At 41.5% G+C, this 24,185-nt stretch overlaps 2 protein-coding genes across 3 annotated transcripts in view; one reads left to right on the top strand and one right to left on the bottom strand.

The window, feature by feature from the left end:
* Positions 1-7,752, top strand: part of vrk2 (VRK serine/threonine kinase 2) — a 35,708-nt gene extending 27,956 nt beyond the window's left edge. For both annotated transcript variants that reach the window (XM_028603132.1, XM_028603133.1), the window contains exons 12-14: positions 2,185-2,310; positions 5,803-5,982; positions 6,458-7,752. In XM_028603132.1, the coding sequence (XP_028458933.1) occupies positions 2,185-2,310; positions 5,803-5,982; positions 6,458-6,874 (723 nt within the window). In that variant the 3' untranslated portion in view covers positions 6,875-7,752. The remainder of the gene's footprint in view (positions 1-2,184; positions 2,311-5,802; positions 5,983-6,457) is intronic.
* The window catches only part of fancl (FA complementation group L), a 40,094-nt gene continuing 22,730 nt past the window's right edge, over positions 6,822-24,185 (bottom strand). The window contains exons 7-14 of the mRNA XM_028603134.1: positions 23,470-23,538; positions 17,793-17,943; positions 16,519-16,602; positions 13,341-13,386; positions 10,837-10,918; positions 9,892-10,008; positions 7,403-7,474; positions 6,822-7,014 (exon numbers count right to left, since the gene is read on the bottom strand). Coding sequence (XP_028458935.1) covers positions 6,982-7,014; positions 7,403-7,474; positions 9,892-10,008; positions 10,837-10,918; positions 13,341-13,386; positions 16,519-16,602; positions 17,793-17,943; positions 23,470-23,538 — 654 coding nt within the window. The 3' untranslated portion in view covers positions 6,822-6,981. The remainder of the gene's footprint in view (positions 7,015-7,402; positions 7,475-9,891; positions 10,009-10,836; positions 10,919-13,340; positions 13,387-16,518; positions 16,603-17,792; positions 17,944-23,469; positions 23,539-24,185) is intronic.

Below are 24,185 nucleotides of genomic sequence, written 5' to 3'. Positions count from 1 at the left end.
TCTTTTATATAGACCTTAGTGGTCCACTAATACTATATCTGAAGTCTCTTTTATATAGACCTTAGTGGTCCCCTAATACTGTATCTGAAGTCTCTTTTATATAGACCTTAGTGGTCCCTTAATACTGTATCTGAAGTCTCTTTTATATAGACCTTAGTGGTCCCCTAATACTGTATCTGAAGTCTCTTTTATATAGGCCACAGAGAAGGGGGGGGGGGGCAACGTGGAGGGTGGGGGTGTGGCCTTGACCAACTGCCACTTTGCTCGTTTGAAAGCCATGATGCCTCTCTCTCTCATGGGTGGGCCAAATTCTCTGGGCGGACAAAGCAGAGAAAGGGGAGGTAACCTTGCTCCTTATGACCTCATAAGGAGAAGATTCCTGATTGGTCCATCTGAGCTTTCATTTTCTCAAAGGCAGAGCAGGATGCGATATTACGAATCCCACTATGGCCACGCCAAGACCCGCCCTTCAATAGCGTTCACACACTACTATTGGCCAGGCGTCCATGCTTACCGCAACCAATCAAGCTGCTTCGTGGGGCGGGTCTTGGCGTGGCAATAGTGGGATTCGTAATTTTGCGAGCAGGATACCCAGGGCTCGTTTTACACCTATCACCATTTCTAGCCACTGGGGGACCATAGGCAGGCTGGGGGAACTCATATTAATGTTAAAAAAGCTCATAAAGTGACATTTTCATGCCATGGGACCTTTAATTCACCTGGAAATGCAGCATGGTATGAAAGTCAAATGAACAGTGTGCACGCCAACCCTAACTGCTAATTTCCACCAACTGCAGAACGGCGGCGGAGTCATTAGGTTTCCATTAAAGTCCTTTTTGTACATCTTGTATGATGTACTTATTTCTTTCTGATACGAGTATTAATATTTCTATATCCTATATACATTTTTAAAGTGGGTATGGGGCACATACAGTACAGTAGACTATAGAGCAGTGTGGAATTTACATATGGTGTTGTATAGTGTTTTAGGGGGTGTATGTGTCCTTGCTACAGAAAGTGTAAACACTTATTAGCTTATTAGTTTGAAGCATTTGATAACCGGTTTTTATTTTAAACATAAATGCAGTCAATCAGTGGGGTTGCATTCAGTGAACATTCAACGACTAAAGTGTTGGTCACAAAGATTTCCGTTCCCTCCGTTGAGGCTCTTAAACCCCCCCGAGTGCAGAAACGTGACAGCAGTAAAGGGCAGGATTAACCTGCAGGTGTATAGCTGGAGAAGGATTCCCCTCCAACTCACCAGGATCACTTCTTGACCCCTTCGGGCCCAGCGAGTGCCCTCTCAATGGCCCAATTTGAAGAAGTTGATGACACACACTTTCCACAGCACAGGGTGTCTCCAATTATGCTCCCGATTTGCTCTCCTCTCCTTGTGTCATTTAATTTCCATGCTAAAGTGCTGGCCAGTTTGATCCCTAGTTAAACAGAAGTGGCCATTTACTGGCGGTATAGCGCAGAGAGTAAATGTCAGCAGAGATAAAGGCCGTCCAGCGGGCGCGTTTACTCAATCATTTGCCATTAGTGTTGTATAAATATATCATTATTTTCTGGATGATTATAGTCGGGCAAAGTTTTATTTAAGAAAAGTCAAACAAAAGAAAGCAACCTGACATTTTAGTGCCATCTGAAGGAAGTTGCTGTACAAAAGCAGCTAACACTGGGTTCAATTTCCACCTGATACTGTACATCTGTGCAACATAAGCTATTTGCACGACAATAGTATTACTAGGTGTGTAAAAAAACACGTCTGTGTTTCGTGTAGCACACTCACACGGGATAAGCAAAGTCTGTATTTTACTTAAACTTACAGTACTGACATTATCCCCCACATATGATGGTAAGGCTTTCATTCATAATTGCCAACGCAGCCAATACAACCCCGAGTCACAGATAGCCGAATCCCTCTGGACTAATATTATCACACAACCTCTGTGCTTGGCGAAACTTGGTTGGTAATTTGCGGCAACATTTTTTTTTACTTGATAAATTACAGACACGGCAGATTCACAGGATATAAGATCACAGAAGACTTCCTCAAGTATTACAAACTGCTGGAGGTGCCCAGGTAACACTAGTCCCGTGTGTTACCGGTGGTATTCAGTGGTAAAAAGAGCAGGACACGGAAATGTTGTGGATGGAATCATCCGAGCATTGTCTCAACAGAAAGCAGGACGAGCCAGAGGGCCCTCCAGAGCCAAGGCCGTGGCCACCGAGCTGGATGATGAACAAGAGGAGGAGAAGATGAAGTATAAACCGGCGCCAGCTCGCCCCAGACCTCAGTCACAACCGGTAAGCGCTGGGCAACGTATCCATATTATATCAGATATCGATATATGAGCAGGGTTTCCGCGGGGTCTGTAAAAGTCTTAAAGTCTAACATCTCTAAATCAAAATTGTGTTCTAGGCCGAAAATCATTTTAAACAGGTCTAAATGTTCTTTGAAATGCTCCCGCGTGCTCCCTCTGTTGTAGTTCTTTCTTCACAACTCCAAATATAATTTTGCTGTATTACGATTACTAATGGGACCAACATGCTTATATTGCAGCTGCGTGTCTTTCCAAACAGATTATGTTCTTTGATTTTTTTGTCATGATATACAGTAGGTCTTAAATTCCATTTGTAATGGTCTTAAAAAGTCTTAAATTTGATGAAACCTGCAGAAACCCTGATGAGACTAGATATCGTCTTAAATTTTGGATATCTTAATAACGTGATAGAAGTGTTGTCTTTTCCTGGATTTACAGGCTGCACTAGCTATTATTGTCCTTTACCCACTTAAGCTTGATTTATACTTCTGTGTAAAATCTACGCCATTGTTAGGTACGTAGAGACCCAAACCTACGCCGGGCCCTACACCGTAGCCTGATGAGCACTTCTTGAAAAATGCGGGGGGGGGGTCAATACAGCATAGTATCGCAATATTTTCCTTGGCATTACTGTATTGATACTCTGATGCCAAGTATTGAATTTTATTATATAAATTGCACATGACAATTTAACTTTTTGGTCGTATAATAATATAATCAATTGCTTTGTCAGTCCACTAGATGGACCGGACCATTGAATTGAAGTGAGAGGAAAACACAGAGGGCAGGGGCACTTGACACAGCAAAGTCTTTACTTTCATAACCCGTTAGAAAGTCTGGTGATGGATTTGATATGTTGTGATGAGACATTTACCCAGCCTGAGGTTAGATGGGTGGGGGAGGGAAACCAAACGAAAAAGAAAAGCCAGAGAAACATGAACAGAGTCAATCAACCCTCAATCATCGAGGCTTTTCACAAAGGCATCAAAATACAGTCAACGGTGGCCAGACTGTACTGTAGTTTTAAACTAGACCGAGGAAACCGAACTAAACTTCAGAATTAATCAATGAGTTAAACGCCCAGAGTCTCTCTTAATCATGGCGCACATGCCTGAAAAATAAAGCTGTCTGCAGCTCTGCTGGGTTAAAAGTTTAGAGAATGTAATTGATAGTTTCCTTCTAGATGCCTTATTATGTCACTCGCCTGCAAGCCATCTGCTATTAAAGGAAGACAGAGACCTAAAGAAGGCCTGTGTGCCGAAATGCGTTGGTGCGTATTTTTTTACCCTTTGCTATGCATTAGCCGCATTGAGTTTTCATGCTGGTCTGATACCATCCGCTATTAATCAGAATGTTAATTTTTATGACCCAACCCGCCCACTGTATATCAATGAAAGTTGATTGATCTGATTTATTGATCTCAGCATGCTCTTGTGTAATATAGCGGTTACTGCCACTTTGTGGCCACTGATGGGTAATGCAACATATGCGTCTCCAGTCCATAAATATTTATGGGGGGGGTGATAATTTAGTTTTTTCTTCGAGCAATATCGTCGGTAGAATTTCAATATCGCCCAACCATAATGTAGGCTATATGCTTTCGCGACATACCAGGATGCACTTGTGTCGAGACACAGCAACCATTCATCACAACAAAAAGCCTTTTAATTTGGCCCCGCCTACCTCCTACATCAGGCGTCTATTCCAGAAGGCAGGCAGAGAGCCTGAAACGTCATGTAACAGGATCCCCACATGGTCTTAAAAATATTTCAAAAATCTTTAATTTAATATTATAAAAATAAGGCTTTAAAAGTATTGAATTACTTTTTAAAATGTCTTCATTTTTTTTCTTGTCCTTGTAGTAGGATTATATAAATGCCAGTATGTCATGAATAAATATTTTGTGGGTAATGTTTGAATTTACTTCATTTTGTACTTTTAGTTTCATAGCATAAAAGCTCTAAACGTGAAAAATCTTTTGTTATTAGCATATAATCAGGTAACGTAACTTACTAAATACTTCTTTTCTCAGGCTTAAAATCCACAGATATTCCATTATATGGATGTAAAGTTGGCATTAAATCATCCTAGGTGATGTTAAAAATGTCTTAAAAAGTCTTACATTTAATTTGGAGAACCCTGGGGGGTATCCTTTATCAAATAATGCATGTTCTCAAGTAATTGTTAGAACTGTAATGGTTTTATTAAGTACTCATATTGGTTCTCGGTTGTCAAGTACCCAAATGTAATTACTTGGTGTAAAACAAAAATTGATATTGATGCACCGAAAACCCAGAGTTTCTCTCATCTCAGGGTTAAACCCAGAGTTTTCACTAAACCAGAGGCCTGTACTACGAATCAAGATCAACATGTCCTGGATTTCTTTCAGTTCCCCGGCTTCACCAAACCTAACAACCACGGTCTAATAAGCTGTGTCACAACTAGTTCAATCAACCCAGGCTTTCCCAATCCAGCGGTGCGCACGTTCACATAAAAGAGGCGGTGTTTGCACAGCACGACCAATCGCAAACATCTACCAGAGCAGCATATTTTATATAAGAAGAGCAAACTATAATTCTACATAAATATGAAGAACACAGACTCGGTTTTTCAGGCAAAACGCAATACAATCGCTGCTTCCTAAAACAGGAAGGAAAGCTGGCAAAAAAATAGCAGACGCTGTAGATACGTAAATCACAACTCTTATTAGTATCACTTCCTCATCAGTCAGGCACCAGATCTGACCATAATTATACTTGTGTTTTCCATAAACAGCTGTTGCTTTAGCCTTTTATTTCAGTAGCAACCCTGGAAGTGGTAAGTGATGAGAGCAAGTAAAATATATAAAAACATAATTCAAACAGATATGCGCATTGGCAACACGCGGCTCAAGAAGCTGACAAATATGTAATTCCTTCCGCTGAAAATCTATATCTTTCATAAAAATACCCCTCGGGGAAGGTTAACGGGGTTGTCGGTCTTTGTTTTAACTTGAATGAGCGCACCTCTCTCTTGCACTGAGCTCCACCGGATCTTCTAAGAACGGTGATGCCGTTATCAATCGAGTATTGATTGGTCGGTAGGCGGTGCTTTGACACCGGTTGATCTCTGATCTCCATATAACCTACTCCCGACCAGAACAGATCCAGATCCTCAGGGTGTTGGACCGTTGACCGTTCCCAAAACACCGGTTGTCCAATCAGTCTAGCTTTGCATTTTTTTGTTACGGTGATTTAACCCGGTAACAAGTGATCCACCGCCGTGATACACAAAACCCTCGGTGGACCCTGAAGTTACCTTGTTAATGCCAAAACTTGCTTCGTAGTACAGACCTCAAAACAGGGCACATTTAGGGTGTAAACACAGATACATGTTAATCATATCATTGAACTCAATGAGACCAAGTAATCCAGTCAAACTAAAATATTTATGAATCAATAATGAACTGCTATTTTTTCCTGTTTGCTCATACAAGGAAGAGGGAGTTGTGCCTGCTGTCAGCAGATCATTGAGGCCAAGAACTGTGGTATCTTATGAAGAAGATGACAGTGAAACGGAGGAGGAAACCGAGGAGGAAGAGGAGGCCAGACCCAGACCCATCCCTGCATGCTATCTGAGAGGCCCTCCAATCGGCCCCAGAGCTCAGCCTAAACAGGTGTGAGGCCAGAGCAGCCGGGCTCCGCGTAGGACTGCTTTTAATTTGCTGTGTAAAAACTGCATTAACACCTTTTGCTTCAGACAAATGTTACAAAACTGGCTCCAACCAAGTACTTTATTGTCAATAAGCCTTTGTAAAAGTTTTAAAACTTTCAAATGTCTTTTTCTCAAGTTCCTCAAGAACGTTACAAGGAAATACACCAGCATTCAGTTGGTCAATCAATCTTTTACATGTATTACAGTCGAGTTGTTTAAAGTGCTCGTATTATGCTCATTTTCAGGTTCATAATTGTAGAGGTTATATCAGAATAGGTTTATGTGGTTTAATTTGGGCTTTTTCACTTTGTAAACTTGTAACGTGCACAAAAAGATATATAACGCAATAAAGGAAAGGGGAAAAAAGCCAAAAAGCATAATATGAGCACTTTAAGATTATACTGTCAGTTCTAAAAGAGCATACACCTCTTTAACAGAAAACTAAACCCAAATGGAACGGCAGGAAAACGGACGCCCGCACTGTGACATCAGAGAACCAGGAAGGACGACTCCACGCACAAAGGACCAAACGCATATCGACCAAGTGTGACGATCAAACACGCGCAGACTGCAACACGGGCTGGGCCGGTCTAAAGGAGGCTCACCCTCGGGCCAAGCCGGTGCTCCAGCACAGAGAAGGCCACAGCCATCAACAGTGTTGCCACGGCAACCTGTGTTACGAACACCGATACGGCTTTGGTGAATGGGACGGTTCTGCTGCGGTCAGGGGTCCAGAACAGGAAGCTGGTCCCGCACAGAGGAAGGGGCCGTTTTCTTGGTTTCTCTTTGTGGGTGTCTTCCTTTCCCTGGGTGCTGCTCTCTGTGTTTGTCATAGTGCATTTAAACCCACTTGAACTTTTTTGGCCAGTGTGTGGGGGGGTCTACTAGTTTCCGCATGGTCTCTCAAGCCGTTTCCCAAAAGTCGAGGTGGCCGCCGTCAGGAACACAAAGCCACCTCTCATCACTTCTGGGTCGCCATTTTCACAGTAATAGGCTGAAAGAGAAGGAGAAGTTTATTCTGCGTATTCAGAAGTGAGCTCTCATTTCACACTGGACTGTAAGATGAAGGACTCCCAAATGCACTCAGAAAAAAAATTAATAACTCATATACACAAATAAAACTGCCTTTTGAATTAGCGGTGTGCTGCATTGACAGATATCCAGGATTGTACTCCTTCATCACATAAGGAGTAGCGTGAGTGAAACGGACTGAATGCAGCGTATAGTTGTGCGAACACACTCGGCAGCCTTTCAGCAAACGAGAAGCCGACGTGGCGTACAAAGCCATGCTAATTAAGCCTGCTGAATGTCTATTGAGTGCGCGGGCCCTTTATGAAGCCCGGTGGAGCAGCTGTCAGTCACACTGTGAGACGCACACGTACCTTGCTGCAGTAAGGACACTCTCCAAAAACAATGTTGAAGCTCTGCCTGCTGGAGGGCAGCGCTCGCAGCCACTGAAGCAAAAGGACAAAGAAGAAAGGGAAGAGAGAGAAAAAAAAGAAAAGACCACTTCATCAAATCATTACCCTGGATATAATGTGTCGGTGTGTTAAGTGATAACACTTGTTTCAATGTACACATATTACTGCACACTTTATCCGTGATTATCTGACATGTAGCATTTTAAAAGGCTTTTATGTGGAACTTTGAGTCTTTCCTGCCACTTTTTGTAGGTTTTAAAAAGAGATGAATATCCTCAGTCTCATTGAATAAAGAGTATATAAACAATGTACTTCCGGGTCAGTTCTTTCCTCACACGGCAGCCAGATTCTTGCAATATCACAAGATCACACATGAATCCATCTAGTCAGGCTTCAAGTAATGCGTCTGCAGCGTGCTCTGAGGAGCTACTGGCGTGTGTGTGTGTGTGTGTGTGTGTGTGTGTGTGTGTGTGTGTGTGTGTGTGTGTGTGTGTGTGTGTGTGTGTGTGTGTGTGTGTGTGTGTGTGTGTGTGTGTGTGTGTGTGTGTGTGTGAGAGAGAGAGAGAGTGAGTGAGTGAGAGAGAGAGAGAGAGAGTGAGAGTGAGAGTGAGAGAGTGAGACGACGCGGAGCGGCAGCTGTTCGTTCAAAACAACAATGGCGGCTCCTAAAGACGTTGGCGTAGATCGCTGCAGCAGCATCCGTTCTTCTGTTTCTTCATTGAAAGAAGAGCAAAGAACGGAACTGAAGGCTGTTCTCCATGGATGGATACGATGTGTTTGCACTTTTGATCGACAAACGGCTAATCCAATCACCTGCCGGGCATTTTTTTGAAAGTGCCTGCCCTTTACCAAACGGTTTGGTGTAACAAAGCATTTGGCGCGTCAGGTAAGGTCAGTTCGGCACCATGTGGGGGGAAAAAAAGACAATGAGAGAGCACACACCCGTGGGAGAGGCTCATAAGAGTTGAGTTTTGGGATTTGGTCTCAAATATAAACCATAGCATAACTGTGCAAACAGTTCTGACATTGAACGTGCGCCTCATGTACTAAGGCTCAGGTTAGATTCCGACCCGAGGCCCTTTGCTGTATGTCATCCCCCTCTCACTCCCTCGCCCCCTTTCCTGTCTTCAGCTGTCCTATCCATTAAACAGCACTGACACAAAATATGTAAGGTTTAATGCCCGACGGCAAGGCCCACGCCGTTACAAAGTCCCTTAATAACGGACAGTGGACACCTTGAAGGGCATTAACCCGCTTATACCATGGTCACTTGCCAAATAAAATTTTTAAAACAGTTTATATTTGTATTCGTTTTACAATCAAAATCTAAAGTTTTTCAAAACGATAACTGTTTGCCTGGCTACGCCTGAGGGTTTGACTAATACCTGGGACAATCATTCCCATCCCATAAGATTCTTATACAATGCAAATGTTATTCCCTGCACCAGGAAATAGGAAGGAACTTAGATACGACTTGCCAGCCTTAGCAACGGGAGATATTTATACAGTTCGCTCAGCTCGTAGAACCCTTCAGCTCAACTCCGAGCCATAAAGCTAACGCTATGCTAGCGAGATCCAAAGTAAATAACATTGTGTACAGTTGGCTATTAGTCAAAATAATTGTACAGTATATTTAACAACAAGACAAGCTAGCTGTCCAGCACTGATACTTTGACTGCCTGTTGCTATGGTTACTCACAGCTGATGTAGCCAGCGCATTTATTTATTAATTTTGAACTGTAAACCGTCAGTTTCACCCAAACTCCTTTACTAGGTGTCCTACAACATTTTTTTATCGACACCCTGCAGCCAATCAGAATCGAGTATTCACCCAGACCATGGTATATGGCCGCTACAGTAGCTCGGGGGGGATAAAAAACCCCTACGGGGCGCTGAATTTGATGGATTCGCAAATGAGACCGCAAATGAGACTCGCTAGCTTGCCCCGCAGTCCCGCCGCCTTAGTCCCCGCCCCTAGGAGACTCCTCCGTTGGGCTCCGGAGAAGGACCTTCAGTTCGAGGCTGTAGCAACGCGAATATCAGCCAGCGCAAAACTCCAGTCGCCGGCGGCCAGCAGGAGCGCTGTCAGGGTCTGACCTGCGGAAGGCCAGCAACAGCGTGGGGAGTCGGCGCGGCCCGGGATCGCCTCTCCCCACCGGTGTGCGCTCGCCATTGTTGTGGTTGTTGACCCGGAAGTAAACTGACAACGCAAACGTCTCTTGGGAATATCCTTGTGTGTCAGGAGTATTCACTTTTGTCTCGTGAGTCCCCTAACTTTATGGAAGTGCTAAATACTAAATCACTGGAAGAGCCCTTTAACTTGAAATTCTTTGTTATCTCTGTTATCCACGAAGTGCTTGTTATTTCATCGTGCTGAACTGAAACACCGGCCTATTCACTGTGTGTGTGTGTGTGTGTGTGTGTGTGTGTGTGTGTGTGCGTGTGCGTACCTCATATAGACAGGCCTGGTGGAAGGGCTGGCCACAGCGAGGGTCATTACACACCTGATCAGGGATCGCAGCTTCAAGACGATAGGAGTAACAGATCCCACACTCAACGCTGAAACTCTACACACACACACACACAAATAAATATTCAGCTTGCTTTCTCCCATTCAGTATGGCTACAGACTCCTAAGATTTGGCTCCTGTGTAAACACTCAGTGTTAAACAACCCCCCGTTAGCTTAAACTCCAGTGCTGACATCACCCTGTGTCACCCCGAGCTCTCCCTTCCTCTGCAGGCACACCGTCACAAACTCGCCTTTTTCTCTCTCCGCCCTCGTTTGCATTTTGGCATAATGAGAAGCTCCTGTTTTTCTGGAGCGATCCATTAAGAGAGAGGATGGCAGGTAAAAAAAAAAAAAAAAAAACTCAACATCTGGTCAACTCAACTTTTTTTGCACTCCTCTGAATGTTAATGAAGCTAAGGCATTAATCACCGCGGCGACAGCGGATAAACACGACGCCCTTTTAACCCGTGCGCAGAGAAGGGAGGGGAAAGAACGAGTGTTAAAAAAAAAAAAAGATAAGTGATTTTTGCGTGATTAAAGCGATTTGATAGAGCAGAGAATATTGCCATCTTTGTTATTCTAATGATCTTTTCTGTAAACAACCCAATTAAAAAGGAGAATTTGTGCCCACCGCATTGGAGAGAGAAAAAAAAAAAACTAAACAGGGAGAGAAAGAGAAATATGGAAATAAACAGAAAAATAGGCGATAGCGTATGTCCGCCCCCTTATAACTCGAAGCTCAAAGAGACGCACAAACAGGAGTATGCATGCATAGATGTAAACACACACACACACACACACACAAACACAACACAGCTCCTTGAGGTAACAGTGGTGGGAATGGACATGTTTGAAATGGAAAGGGGGGCAACTGTGTCACGTACAGATTTTTCGTGGGTGGCAGGTGACGGGAATTCGATCTCCAAAACATCCCGGAGGTTGTGCAAGACGCTGCAGTCCGGGTTCCTGCCAGCAGACCACAGACAGCTTCTTCACACACTAATTAAGCACATGCAAATGAGCCTGCCAAGACACTGGAGGATGATTAGGACACTTTCACCATTGGTTCGAAAAAAAAAATATTTAAATAAAAAAAAAAACAGCATTTCTGCTGCTTCAAACGGAACAGTGATGGAGGATGATTTGTGATGCGAGGAGGCAAATGTTGAAACCTCTGAGATTTTAAACATGTACTTTACCTTAAAATTAAGTGGAACTGTGTGTTTTTTTTCAGGGTGATAATCCGAGTGATTGTAAAATGGTGAAAAGAATAGGATTGGACGATATGCTCAAAGTCGACAGATCACTCGAAAAGACCAAAATCGACAATGAATGGATCTACCAGTGGCGTAGTACTCGAGACCGGTCTCCAGAATCCTTTTTAAAAGGTCTCGTCTCGGAATCGAGCGTATTTTTGGGAGCGTGCCTATGTTCCCACAGCCCTATGTTCCCACATTTCTAAGTTTTTTTTTCTCCAAAATTGGTACTTATGTTCCCACATTTCCTTTTTCATACATTTTTATCAGTTTTTATCCCTCTAACTCTAAAAAAATATGGTGGGAGGATAGGGTTTAAATTGCAGGGAAATGTAGGAACACAAGAAATATGGGAACCATATTGGGAACATAGGGCCTAATTTTAAGAAAAATCTTAGAAATGTGGGACCATAGGGCTGACCCGTATTTTTACTCGCTCTCGTCTCGGTCTCAGATAAAGAGGACTCAAGATTTTATTTCAAGACCACATGGCAGTAATATGAGGTGAATGAAGAAGAATCTTAATCTGTTTTCTGTGTTTTTTTTTATGGCAATGTGGATCCTTTGAGATTAATTTGAGCAGGGCCTATGGTTAGCATTTTCCGCATTTGATCGTGTCATGCAGTCTGTGGTCTTGGCAATGCCAGACCTTCCTCCACGGCGCTGCAGAGAAGGGTCTGGCTAGTGCTCTGGTTTTTTGGCATTTCTTTAAACCAATCACAATCGTCTTGGGCGGTGCTAAGTGCCAGATGGAGCCATGATGCCTCTGCAAAATAGCCTCTGGAAGGAACTTGTTTTGGTGGAACATGTGTACGTTAGGGCTGTCAAAATTGCTCAAAAATGACGTTTGAATATTCCCTCTAAAATAACACTGAATGTTCGAACAATTCGAACGTCTGGTTGCGCATGCATCCAAGGTGGCGCGCGACATGGTGACGTCAAAATGATGCAATATCCGGCCGAGCCGAGGTCGCGCACGGCTCTTTTTTTTTTAAGCGGCGCACGACAAAGCGGAAACAGGAGGCCTGAACGAGTTTGCCAACAACCGGATGCCAGGACTCTCAGAGTGACTGCAGGTCTCTCCTGTAAACTTACTGGGTTAAGAGGAGTTCTTTTATGGTGAATGAAAGGCTCGATCCGATGAAGTAGGTCAGCAAATCACATCGAAGCATTGACGGCAACACTGCTGCCAGTTCTGCCGTTGTTTACCTTTTTCTTCTTCTTCTAGTCCGTAGAAAGGGCAGCGTCGGTAGCATTTGCTCATTAGCGCCACCGCTGTTCAGGAGAAGACTGCAGCTAGTGTCGCGACCACCAGCGCAGGTATAAATAGTCACGGCAATCTCATGATGTCACATTTGTATGCGCCAGCTGGGCTGCGTCCAGTATGTAACGGCTTTCAGGCGCGCTAGCAAAGCAGACAGCCAGACAGCCCCTCAAAATTCTTTTTTAAAAAACTATTCGAATATATATTCGAATTTAGAATATTCGTTGACAGCCCTAGTGTACGTTCAAAAGTTGTTTTAGTAGTACACAACTCTGATTGGACAGACAGTCTAGCTAGTAGAGGTGTTGAAATTAATCAAATGATGCATCGAATCGTGGACATGGACGATGCTGCATCGATAATCGGCCGGATCATAATCGATTATTTCTGTTTACAATTTAATGTAGGCCTAACAACATTTCTGTTTACATATTTGGTTATGTTTTGCACATTCAGGAAGTGCCATGTGCTCAGTGCTGTATAGTTTTATGTAACCAATTTATTTAGCATTAGAGCACTACAGAATGTTTGGTTTTTGAAGCTTGAAAAGCTATGAATTAAATATCCTACATGGCTTTAATAAAACGTGTATGTATTTGACGCATCGTGATGCATCGAGATATTGAATTGAATCGCTGACATGATAATCGTAATCGATTCGGGAGATGAGTGAAGATTCACACCTCTACTAGGTGAAAATCCCAACACAAGAGAAGCGGAAGGTAACTGACATCCGGCCGGAAATGAGGGAGAATATGATATTTTGATCATGATGTGACTCTGCTGAAAGTCAGTCAATGATTAGACGGTATTATCTCACAGTCCAAAAGGCCGAGGTAAAAGCTTGGTGATGCAGAGAACACCTTACCACAAGTGCATGTTGGCGTTCAGCTTATTCCTCAGCGGAGTCACCACTGCAACAACACACACACAAAAAAAAATGGAATTATTGGTTGTTGGCTGTAAACTGTACTACTCCTAAAAGCCTTGAATTGGATTTCAAGCACCTGCAGATGCATTATTACTTTACATCAGCCCTCAGAATAATTTGAAAAAAGAAAAAAAACACACACTCTGCATAGCCTCAAACGCTGTCTCTTATTTGACAAGCCAACCCCCCGTTGGTTCACCGCTGTCAGAATGAACCATGGCTGCTTCCTTCTGTTCCACAGGGGAGCTTTGTCTCCACGCAGCACTCATCACTTTCATTTTGTTTGTTATTCCTACATGCAAAAAGCAATATTTCTGCGCGACCCGTCGCATTTGAGGGTCAGCGCCTGCCTCCCGTCTTGGTGGCGGAAGTGTGTATGTGTTTAATATCTTTTTTTTTTTTTTTTTTTTTTTAAGTTGCATTGCTAGGCAACAGGCTAGGAGTCGCATGACCTTGGATTTACAGAAACAATGGCCGACAATTGACGGGGACTTAAATGGAAAGCTGAAGCCCCGTGCTCGCAGAATGAAAACTTGCCATTCTGAAATGACAACAGACAATAGGCAACGTTCAACCCGCCTGGTTGGAGTCGAGACTTGGACATCACTAAAAAAGCAGAGCTATTCCTTCTTTTTTTGTTTTTATTCACGCCTGATGGCTTCTCGCTGATCTGATGTGAATAATAGTGGGCACACTGTACTTTATTGCCTGGGTTGATCCTCAGCTGGCAGATTTATGTGAAAACAGACATTTGGATGGCAGTGATATGGTCTTATGAAGAGCCTCGGGACATTAGTGATGAAGCAATTCATCTATTTGTTTTTAATATATAAATAAATAATTTATCTAAGAAAAAATGGCAAATGTGTGTATGTTTTAGCTTCTCAAATCTAAGGATTTTCTGCTTCTACCTTTTCTGTTGCTGACCAATGTAAATGGAATATTTTGGGGGATTTCGTTGGATAAAACAAGGAGTTTGAAGATCAGGTCACTTTGTGCTCTGGGGAAAAAATTCTCAGTATTTTCTGACATTTTTATACCACTGACATTTTATATAGACTACAGTAATAATCAAAGAAGTATTAATCGATTGGGTTAAATAACCCTGGATGCATGCTCAGTCACGCCAACATATCGGATGACAACATTTCTGATAGAAATCAATTCATTTCAATGGAATTGCTGCAATCTGGGGAGATTTGTTGGTGCTTTTGCATAGAGTTCAATTTTGGGTCAACTTAAATTTGGAAATTTGCACCATTTACCAATTACAAACTGTCTTGATAGCAAGAGCGTAAACTCCACAGAGAAAGGGTCCCCATCACTTTTAAAATCCCAATTTTGTTCCCCCTTCACTTCTTTTAATCATGACAAAAGGCATCACATACAAGATCAACTCGTTCTGTTCTTACCTTTCACTATAAAAGTCCTAGACTGCGTAACTGTGTGCATATTCACAGGAAAGCATTTTACATTTTTGTGTCTTTTATTCGTCAAGCCTACAGTGTATAAAGGCCTTTAGTCAGACATAATTCAGAGAAAGTAATGTTCATCGCAGTCATCTTCAAATATTAGCCTGTGTTTCAAACAGCACTGTGAAGAAGTGCTTGCTGGTAGATGCTGCGCTAATCAGACGTATCTGCGGTATACATATTTACATAAGTTCATACATTTTTTTATGAACTAATTTATTCCTAATAAAAAAAAACAGGGAATCAATCAAAGCTAAAGCAGCAAAGGGCAGTATCCCTGAGACAAAAACAGATGCTAGGTTAATATAAATAAATGTTTTTGATTAGGGTGTGTAGGTAGTCCTTACTGTATGTCACTAAGCTTCCAGTGCCAGCTATTTCATGAGGTGAAGTGTTTGAACCACTTTCTGCTGTTACCATTCTCCTGCTTATTGTCCGTTTGTCAGTTAAAGGCATGGTTGGTAATGTTGAAAAGCTAGCAAGATTTGAAAGTACCCCCCTCCCCAAACATTGAGTTTTCTCCCCATTCTCCGGTAGATTTGCAGTGCATTGACGACGTACATGGAGCTCTGGCTCGTACGCGGGAGGGGTAGAGTACGCGCAGCGGGGTAGGGAGGCATTCCATTGGTTCTTTCCAAGCCGACGGCGAGGCAGTGATTGGTGGGCATTTTCACATGTTTATGGCAGCTGCAGATGACATCTTCTTCGCTCCTTTTTCAGAGCCCATAAGTTATTTATAGCTGTCGGGGTGTAAAGACCATTTCAAACAATATACAGTATAAAAAAAGTGTACATTGAAAATAGCTACCAACCCGGCCTTTAAAGGCCCTGAACACCCACACGGGTGATCTCAGATAGAGTCAGACCGATATATCGGCCGATATTAGGCATTTTCCAAACTATATAATTTACAAATTATAATGACAAATTATTCTGATAAATGAATATTAAAAAAATTAAATAAAAATGGACTGAATGGAAATAACTACAAACAACTAATAATAATTTTTTTTTTTTTTAATATATATCAGCCGATATATCGGAATATCGGATTTTTAAATCATCAAATATTTGTATGGGTATGGGCATTAAAAATCCTTTATCGGTCGGGCTCTAATCTCAGTTATTCTGGCTGATAAGACCTCTTCCCGGGACTCTGTGGCTGTGTTTTAGACTGATTAACTGACATCTTCCTGAGCCTCCAGTTAGCTCTGTTGCACCTGTTAGGGCGGGACACATGACTCCTTTATCATTCTTATTGGTAGATGAAATTTGCCAAGTAATAAATTCCCATCTACCCACCTTCCCCACCTTTGACCTGAGCAGAGTCTAATCAGCCAGGAGAACTGAAAACACCTGTGTGGGTGTTCAGAGGCTTTAAATCAAGTTGCATCGGTGACTTTGATGACTGTCATCTCAGTGTGTCTCCTGAAAGTCCTAGAAGAACCTAAAGTAACTACTTATTTACAAACCTCATGGCCTCGAGGTGAAAGGTTATTATTTTAACAAGGAGAAGATTTCACATGCTCTAATACAGTGTGTCAGTTTGGGGGTGTGTATAGTGCAGATACACTTTGTGTGCTCTTGCATTGCCTGAAAACGCACTTTCAAGTGTTGCCATGTCTCTGGGGTTTCCTACCCACCATGCTCGGCTCCCAGCAGGCAGCACTCTGGCAGCATCTTAGGGTGTCTGGGATCCACCTCCACTTTGATGGATACGTTGTTTCCTGCGCGCGCACGCACGCACGCACGCACGCACGCACACACACACACACACACACACACACACACACACAATTTACTTTTTTGTTCATTCGGATTGATTCTTGTTTTTTGTTAGGGCTGGGCAATATATTGATATTATATCAATATTGTGATACAAGATTAGATCTTAGATTTTGGATGTCGTAATATCGTAATATAGCAAGTGATGTCATTTTTCTGAACTTACCAGACTGTTCTATTATTTTACCCATTTAGTCATTATATCCATGATGGTACTGATGAATATTTATCCAAAAAATCTATCTGTGTAAGTATTTTGTGAAAGCACCAATAACCAATAAGCTACAATAACGTCGTAATATCGGTATCGAGGCATTTGGTCAAAATATTATTCTATTTGATTTTTCTCAATATCGCCCAGCTCTAGTTTCTCTATCAGTTGCATGATCGATACATCGACCTGTGTGGTGCAGTGAGAGACTGTGCAGTTTGTGATACTGTGGTATACGTGTGGCTCGGGTGGTAGAGCGGTCGCCTACCAATCGGAAGGTTGGCGGTCCGATCCCTGGCCCTGCAGTAGGGCTGCACGATATGAGGAAAATAATTGCGATTATTTTGACTGATATTGCAATATGATTCACAATATTGGAGGGAATGGTCATTTTTGTATCATTATTCTCATTGAAAGAAAAAAAAAAAAAAAATATATATATAAAGATTGAAGTGTGATTTTTTTGCAAGGATCTGTACCAAACAAAGATATTTTTTCTTTTTTTTATGATTTGTAGGCCGGGACGTCTCTGCAGCACCACAATACTTTATTTTAGAATAGTTTGACGCATATTTTGCCTTTAACAAATATAACGCCCCCCTGCGATTTGGACTAGTTCATTTTGCAATTTCAATAAAATTGCGATTAATTGTGCAGCCCTACCCTGCAGTCCCACGTCGAAGCGCAAGACATCGCGCTGTGTGTGAATGCGTGTGAATGTTTATCTGATGAGAAGGTGGCACCTTGTATGGCAGCCTCGGCCACAGTGTATGAATGTGAATAGTTCCTGTACTATGTTAAAGCACTGGGAGTAGTCGTTAAGACTAGAAAAGCGCTATATAAATACAGCACAGTCCATTAACATATAAACTGTCTGGACTTGACTTTGCTGAGATCTTCTTTCATACAGTAATACAGTACCGATGGCGATCCGCCTCATGGTGTCGGACAGGCTGGCTTTTTCCGGCTCCAGGATCCAGGTCTTACTGTCAATCTCGTCCAGGACGTCCCAAAACTCGGTCAGGGACTCCAAAATCAGCAGGAACTGGTTGTGGAGCTGGTCCAGAGTACTCTAAACAAACCAGACCAGAACAAGCACAGCACTCACTCACAATACTAGAGAAAACTGACGTTAAGGCTGTGCGAATTTTAATCGCAATTTTCGGCTCATAACGATCACATAAACAATGTAAGTGAGAAAATTACTATTTTGCACATTACATTTTGCAAGTAAACTTTTATTTTGTCTTGTGTTCTGAATGAAAACAAAAAAAAGTTCAAACGGGAAAAGTTATAAGGGAAATTTCACAGTTCAAGTTAGAAGAAACAGTTCAACATTATGGGAAATACACTTCTTGCTTTCTTTCTGAGAGTTGGATGAGAAAAATTCTTTCAATTTCATGTCTGTTATTAAAGTATAGGGCTGGAGCCACAAGGTGGTTAGCCTAGCTTAGCATAGGACTGGACGCGAGGGGAATTAATTTGCCATGTGTCTTGTTTGATTAGTCCGAAACAAACATATCAATCTCTCATCGCAATCTCGAAAAATAAAATAAATAAAAAATGCTAGTGACTCTAAGGCTGTGCTTTGAGTTAAATGCTAATGTTAGCATGCGAACATGCTCACAGTGACAATGAAAACATCGTGATAGGCAGGCATAATGTTTACCACGTTCACCGTCTTATTTGAGCATGTTAGCATGCCATCATTAGCTAATCAGAACTAAACAAACAAAAAATACAGCTAGGACTGCTGGGAATGTTTGTAGTTTTGCAGATGTTGGATGATGATGGCACTATGGAATTTAAGGAGATCAACAAAGTCCGTAGCATTCATCCTCTGGGAAGTATTTACCCTCCTGTTGTGCTCGGGGCAAAATTTGACCCATTTTTTAAAAGTTTCCATATCAGAAATTTGGGTTTCTTTCCACCAAATTGTCAAAGAAACTAACGTGGATGGTTCCATACAACCATTACTCTTCACAGGTAAAATAAATGATCAGTTCACTACTTTTATTGAATTTGGGTGTTTTATTTAATTTCATAGCATTTGAAAAAAAATCTTTTCAAAAATATTGACAAAAACCTCAAAAGGGTGACAAAACAAAAGGCTGGGAAAAAAAGTTTTTATTTAAAATTTTGACCCAGAAAAAACTAAGTTGCGTGGTCGACGGGAAGATAACACAAGGGTTAATGACTTTACTAAACTTCATGGCAATCCATCTCATAGTTGTTGAGCTATTTCAATGCTGCTAGCTTGGCTACAGACGCCAGACAGTATGAGTTTCCTGCTTCTCATAATGTGAGGATCTGCTGCTTGCAAGTAGTGAACGTATTTAGGTTATGACTTTTGTTTGGACAAAACAAGTAACTTAGATGTCTACAGTACAGCAGTTGTGCGCTGGAAAACTGATGTACATATTTTATGCTTTTCTGATATTTTATAGACCAAACTATTAACTGATAAACAGCAAGACATAACCAGCAGATTAATGATAACAACGGTAATAATTTCCTGCAGCACTCCGATGAAGGTTAAATGAAGCTCAATAAAGTACAGAATGCCTTACAGCATGGAAACAGTAAATTGTGAAGAGTGACAGAAGGGCAAAGAATCCTTCAAATGTATTATGTTTATAATAATTACATGGAAACACCACACTGAGGAGCTGTACATTTCTGCTTTTGAGCAACTGGAAAACAAAGGCAACTGGAGTGAACTAAAAGTGAAGATAGCAATTGACCAGTTGGTTAAAACTGTAACAACTCAAGGCACACACGCACACACACTGAAGAGAAAGAGAGGCTGATAGAGGTGTCAGAGACCAATACAGATGGAATGAGAGGAAAAGAATTAGGGGAAAAAATGAACCAAAAATTATGGGTCATTGTGCCAGCACAGTGCACACAATTAAGCATCGTCCAGGTGCTGAGAGCCTCAGCAATTACAGCCCAATTAATGGCAGTGGCATGATTACGGTTACAGCTCAGGATAACTATGCTAGGCCCAGTTTAGAAAGAAAAGAAAAAAAAGGAAGAAGAGCTGGTAAATGAATTCCTGCTGTCTGTATCTGTAAGAAGAACACGAGTGAGAGCCGAAGGCTGTAAGGAAGTATGAAAGGCACTGAATCTGAGCTGAGATCTGCGCCTTGGCCATCTCAATCAGTCCTCTTCATCTATTTATGCCATCTCTGACTTCTCTATACAGGAAACAAAGGTACAAAACACAATCTGGCCAAGTGATCACTAATTACCTCTAATAGTGAGTCAGTCAATGCACCATGGAACTGTAGAAAAGTCTGTTTGTGTTCGTCTTGAAGAACAGATCATATATATATATATATATATATATATACACACACACACACACACACACACACACACACACAGTATATGTACTCCCTATATGCTGACTGTGTGATGAATTGACAGAAAAACCAACAGTATGTTTGACTGGATATGTTGAATGTTTCCACCTCTGATGACGCAGAGTTGGGAACTAATGCCAAATAAGAGGTTATGATTGTGACTGATTTTACAGTGGGTTACATGTAGGGCTGGGCCTGATATTTTGGGCCTGATCATATCTCTACTTTGAGATTTGAGCTTCAGTAAGTTTATTTTTTTCTTATTCTCCCTTAGTTTGACAAATAGACACAAAAGTTCAAAACTTTAAAGGTTGTATCCCTACGTTGTGTTTAATTATGTGTATTAGTAAATGTACATGTACGTATGACTTATTTATTAATTATCCCGTTGTCCTTCTGAGATGGCCATGGCAGTTTAGACTAAATGTTTAATGCGCCCATATTATGCTCATTTTCAGGTTCATAATTATATTTTAAGGTTGTACCAGAATAGGTTTACATGGTTTAATTTTCAAAAAACACCATATTTTTGTTGTGCTGCACAGCTCTCTCTCACTGCTGCAGCTCCTCTTTTCACCCCGTGTTCAGGTCTCTGTTTTAGCTACAGAGTGAGACCTCTTTTCTTCTTCTTCTGTACTATCTTGGATTGCACTTGCACATGCTCAGTAGCTCAGATGTAGATCATGTCAGCTAGCTCCATAGACAGTAAAAGAAAGGCTGTTTCTCCTACTTCGGTCAGTTACAAGGCAGGATTAGCAGGGAGACTTCTTCTAAACCAGGGAGCACATGTAAGTAGTTCTTTGCTAGATTATGGTGAACTTCTGTTGTAGCAGTGCTTTTCCATTGAGAACAAGCTAGCATGCTAGCGGTTCCGGTTAGCCAGCTCGTTTCGGCTACTGACCAGAGACACAAAATAACACATAATAATGGGACCATGTTGACTGTGTGATGATGTGTTAGGCTATCTGTTCTTTTCAGATGCATCATGATAAGAGTTTTATCCATAGCTAACAATAATAATATATGTAAAGTTTACAGCATGATATAGGATATGTATTATATATCACCTACAGAACTGGAAAGGGGATTGTTTGGATACCCAGGTTGTTGTTTTTTTTCTTTGCTGCATTTATTACACTCAAATTTGAGTTAAATGACTAATTAAAAAACAACTCCACATATATATGTCAATCCTACAATATCGACATCAAGGTATTTGGTCAAGAATATCGTGATATTTGATTTTCTCCATGTCGCTCAGCCCTATAATATATATATATATGTGTATATACACACACACACACACATATATATACACGCACACACACATATATATATATACACACACACACACAAGCAGTAAGTCTAGCTGTGATCTGCGTTCAGCAGTGGCTCTGGTGTCCACTACTCACCATTCCATAATTCATGCAGTTTTTGGTTGTTAAAAATCACCTTTGTATTGTCTGCTAACACAAAGGACACACGCACAGGTTTATTTCTCTTCCCATTCTAGTTCCACCCAAATGCACAGAGTGGCATGTCTTGGCCCTGCAACAGAGCAGGCAATAATTACTCATTCAAATGAACATGTCAGGACTGCCGACAGACAGGCCCCTCCCCCCCCCCCCCACACACACACACACACACACACACACACACACACACACACACACACACACACTTTACACATCAGACAAAAACACACTTGGCACAGATGTAAGCACACACACACACACACTTCATGTTGCAGTGTGGGAGAGATCCATCACCGGCCCAGCAGGCCGACAGGTTCCATACGGTAGCGCTGTTCTAAGCTGGTCCTCACTGTACGCCTGCCATGTATCAGCTCAACGACACACACACACACACACACACACACACACACACACACACACACACACACACACACACACACTTCTCTGCTCAAATTCGCTTTCTCACTGTTCTCTCCTCTCTCTGAATTTTTTTGATTTGCCTAGACTGTCATACACGCACATACATAGCAGTACTTTTTATGATGGACAAGCAACGGCTGGTGTGACTGTGAAAAAAAAAAACAATACGTGTGTAAGTGAGTGAGTGTGTGTGTGTGTGTGTGTGTGTGTGTGTGTGTGTGTGTGTGTGTGTGTGTACATGCATGTGTGTGTGTGTGTGTGTGTGTGTGTGTGTGTGTGTGTGAGTAAGTGACAAAAAAACTCTGAGGCAGTGACAGAGATGAAAAGCAGAGCCAGAGTGAAAGAAGCAAGACGGCAAACAACAATAACGAGGAAGCAAAGAGATACAAAGATCCCACAGCTGGTTTCACATCAAAACAGTTTTATGCCAATTAGAGTAGACTCAATTTGAGGGGCTGAAATAAAACGTATAAATAAAACAGGGGGAGAAGTGTTTTGTCAAATTATGCAATAGGTAGCACAGGATGAGTCAAGTGTATTTGTATTAAATTAAAATCCAATGGACATTAGTCATTATTCGTGCATTTTTATGTAGCCTTTTAGGGATTTAATTACAGTGCCTTGCCTAAAATGATGAGGAAATGTATGAGAAGAAGAGAGAGAACGCATACTGTACATTCACAATAGGACGATATGCTTTTGTCCCGATTCGATTCTTTCACGATACATGGGGGCCGATTTAATTTGTATTGTGATTTTCATTTATTGCGATTCAATAGTATTGAGATTTTCTTTGACTTCTTTAACAAAAACAAAAGTTGAATAATACACTTATAGACACAATATATCATGAGACATTTCTAAAAAAAAAAAAAAAACAATAATTGTTTAATAATTGTTTTCTAAAAAGAATGCACATCACATTTCTGTGTCTGTTATTATTTAATTTGTAAAAAAGTACATAACATTTTCTGAATTTGGTCAGAAAACGGACATGATGTAGTCGGCGATACTGTTTAAACAGAAAATATTTAGGTGAATCATTGGCACACAAAAAAAAAAAAAAGATTCTACGGAAAATAATTGATTTTAAAAAAAAAAACGACGCATTCGATTTTCTTCCCCCACCCCTTATTCACAAGCTGCATGAAATAAAGGTTAGTCATTCAAAACAGCACACAGTAGCTTTGGCCTTTACATGCTTGCGGACCATTGTGGCAAACCTTTAATTGACTGTTGTATGAACCCAAAGAACTTCTTCATTTCTGTTCAGCATTTCAAAATAAAGTGTTGGGATGGAGGAATAGTTTGGGTGGATAGTGTATCTGTGCATACCTGTGGAGTCCAGGTCATGGCCAGAGGGACCGGCAGGTCTGCTGAGCATTCAGGAGTCTCTGCAGGGTGCTGTGGGTGGAAATGATACTGTAACAAGACATTTAGGTATCTTAAATGTAAGACCTCCTTTAAAAGTAAAAGCTCAACGATCGGTCATGTCAGCGGACAAAATCGACAGTCCCAAGTAGGCATGGGCAGGTATGAGATTCTGACGGTATGACTGACAACCTTTAGCAAAAATATCACAGTTTCACGGTATTATGGTTTGCAATTACAGCTTTAAAATGTATTATTTTGAAATGTCTGGGTAAAAAAACAACTGTATTTTATTTTGAAACACACTGCACACTTGCAGGGAGAGGGATTTTATAAACTGCACTTTCTGTCCTTGAAGACTCATAGAAACAGCTCTTACCGCAGGATCGGTATGACGGAAAATGTTAGTGGTTTGGAAGCCGTGACTTCTTAAAACCCGCGTTGTACCTTGAAACCGGTAACCGGCCCACGCCTAGTCCCAAGCTTGAAATGAGAGGCTACTTCGGTTTAGCTTTGTCTGAAATCAGAGGCCATTATTATGGAAGTAACAATGCATCGTGAAACGGCTAAAAATCAATATAAATGTGTAAAGATTACAAACGGTTGAGATAAAAATAAAAAAATAAAATTAATCGCAATGCAGTTTTTAATCGACCTAGGGCATGATGTACTTCTGATTT

The sequence above is a fragment of the Perca flavescens genome, chromosome 17 (assembly GCF_004354835.1).
Source record: "Perca flavescens isolate YP-PL-M2 chromosome 17, PFLA_1.0, whole genome shotgun sequence".
NCBI lineage: Eukaryota > Metazoa > Chordata > Actinopteri > Perciformes > Percidae > Perca > Perca flavescens.
The sequence above is the reverse complement of the archived record's forward strand: the minus strand, read 5'-3'. Positions and strand labels throughout refer to the sequence as shown.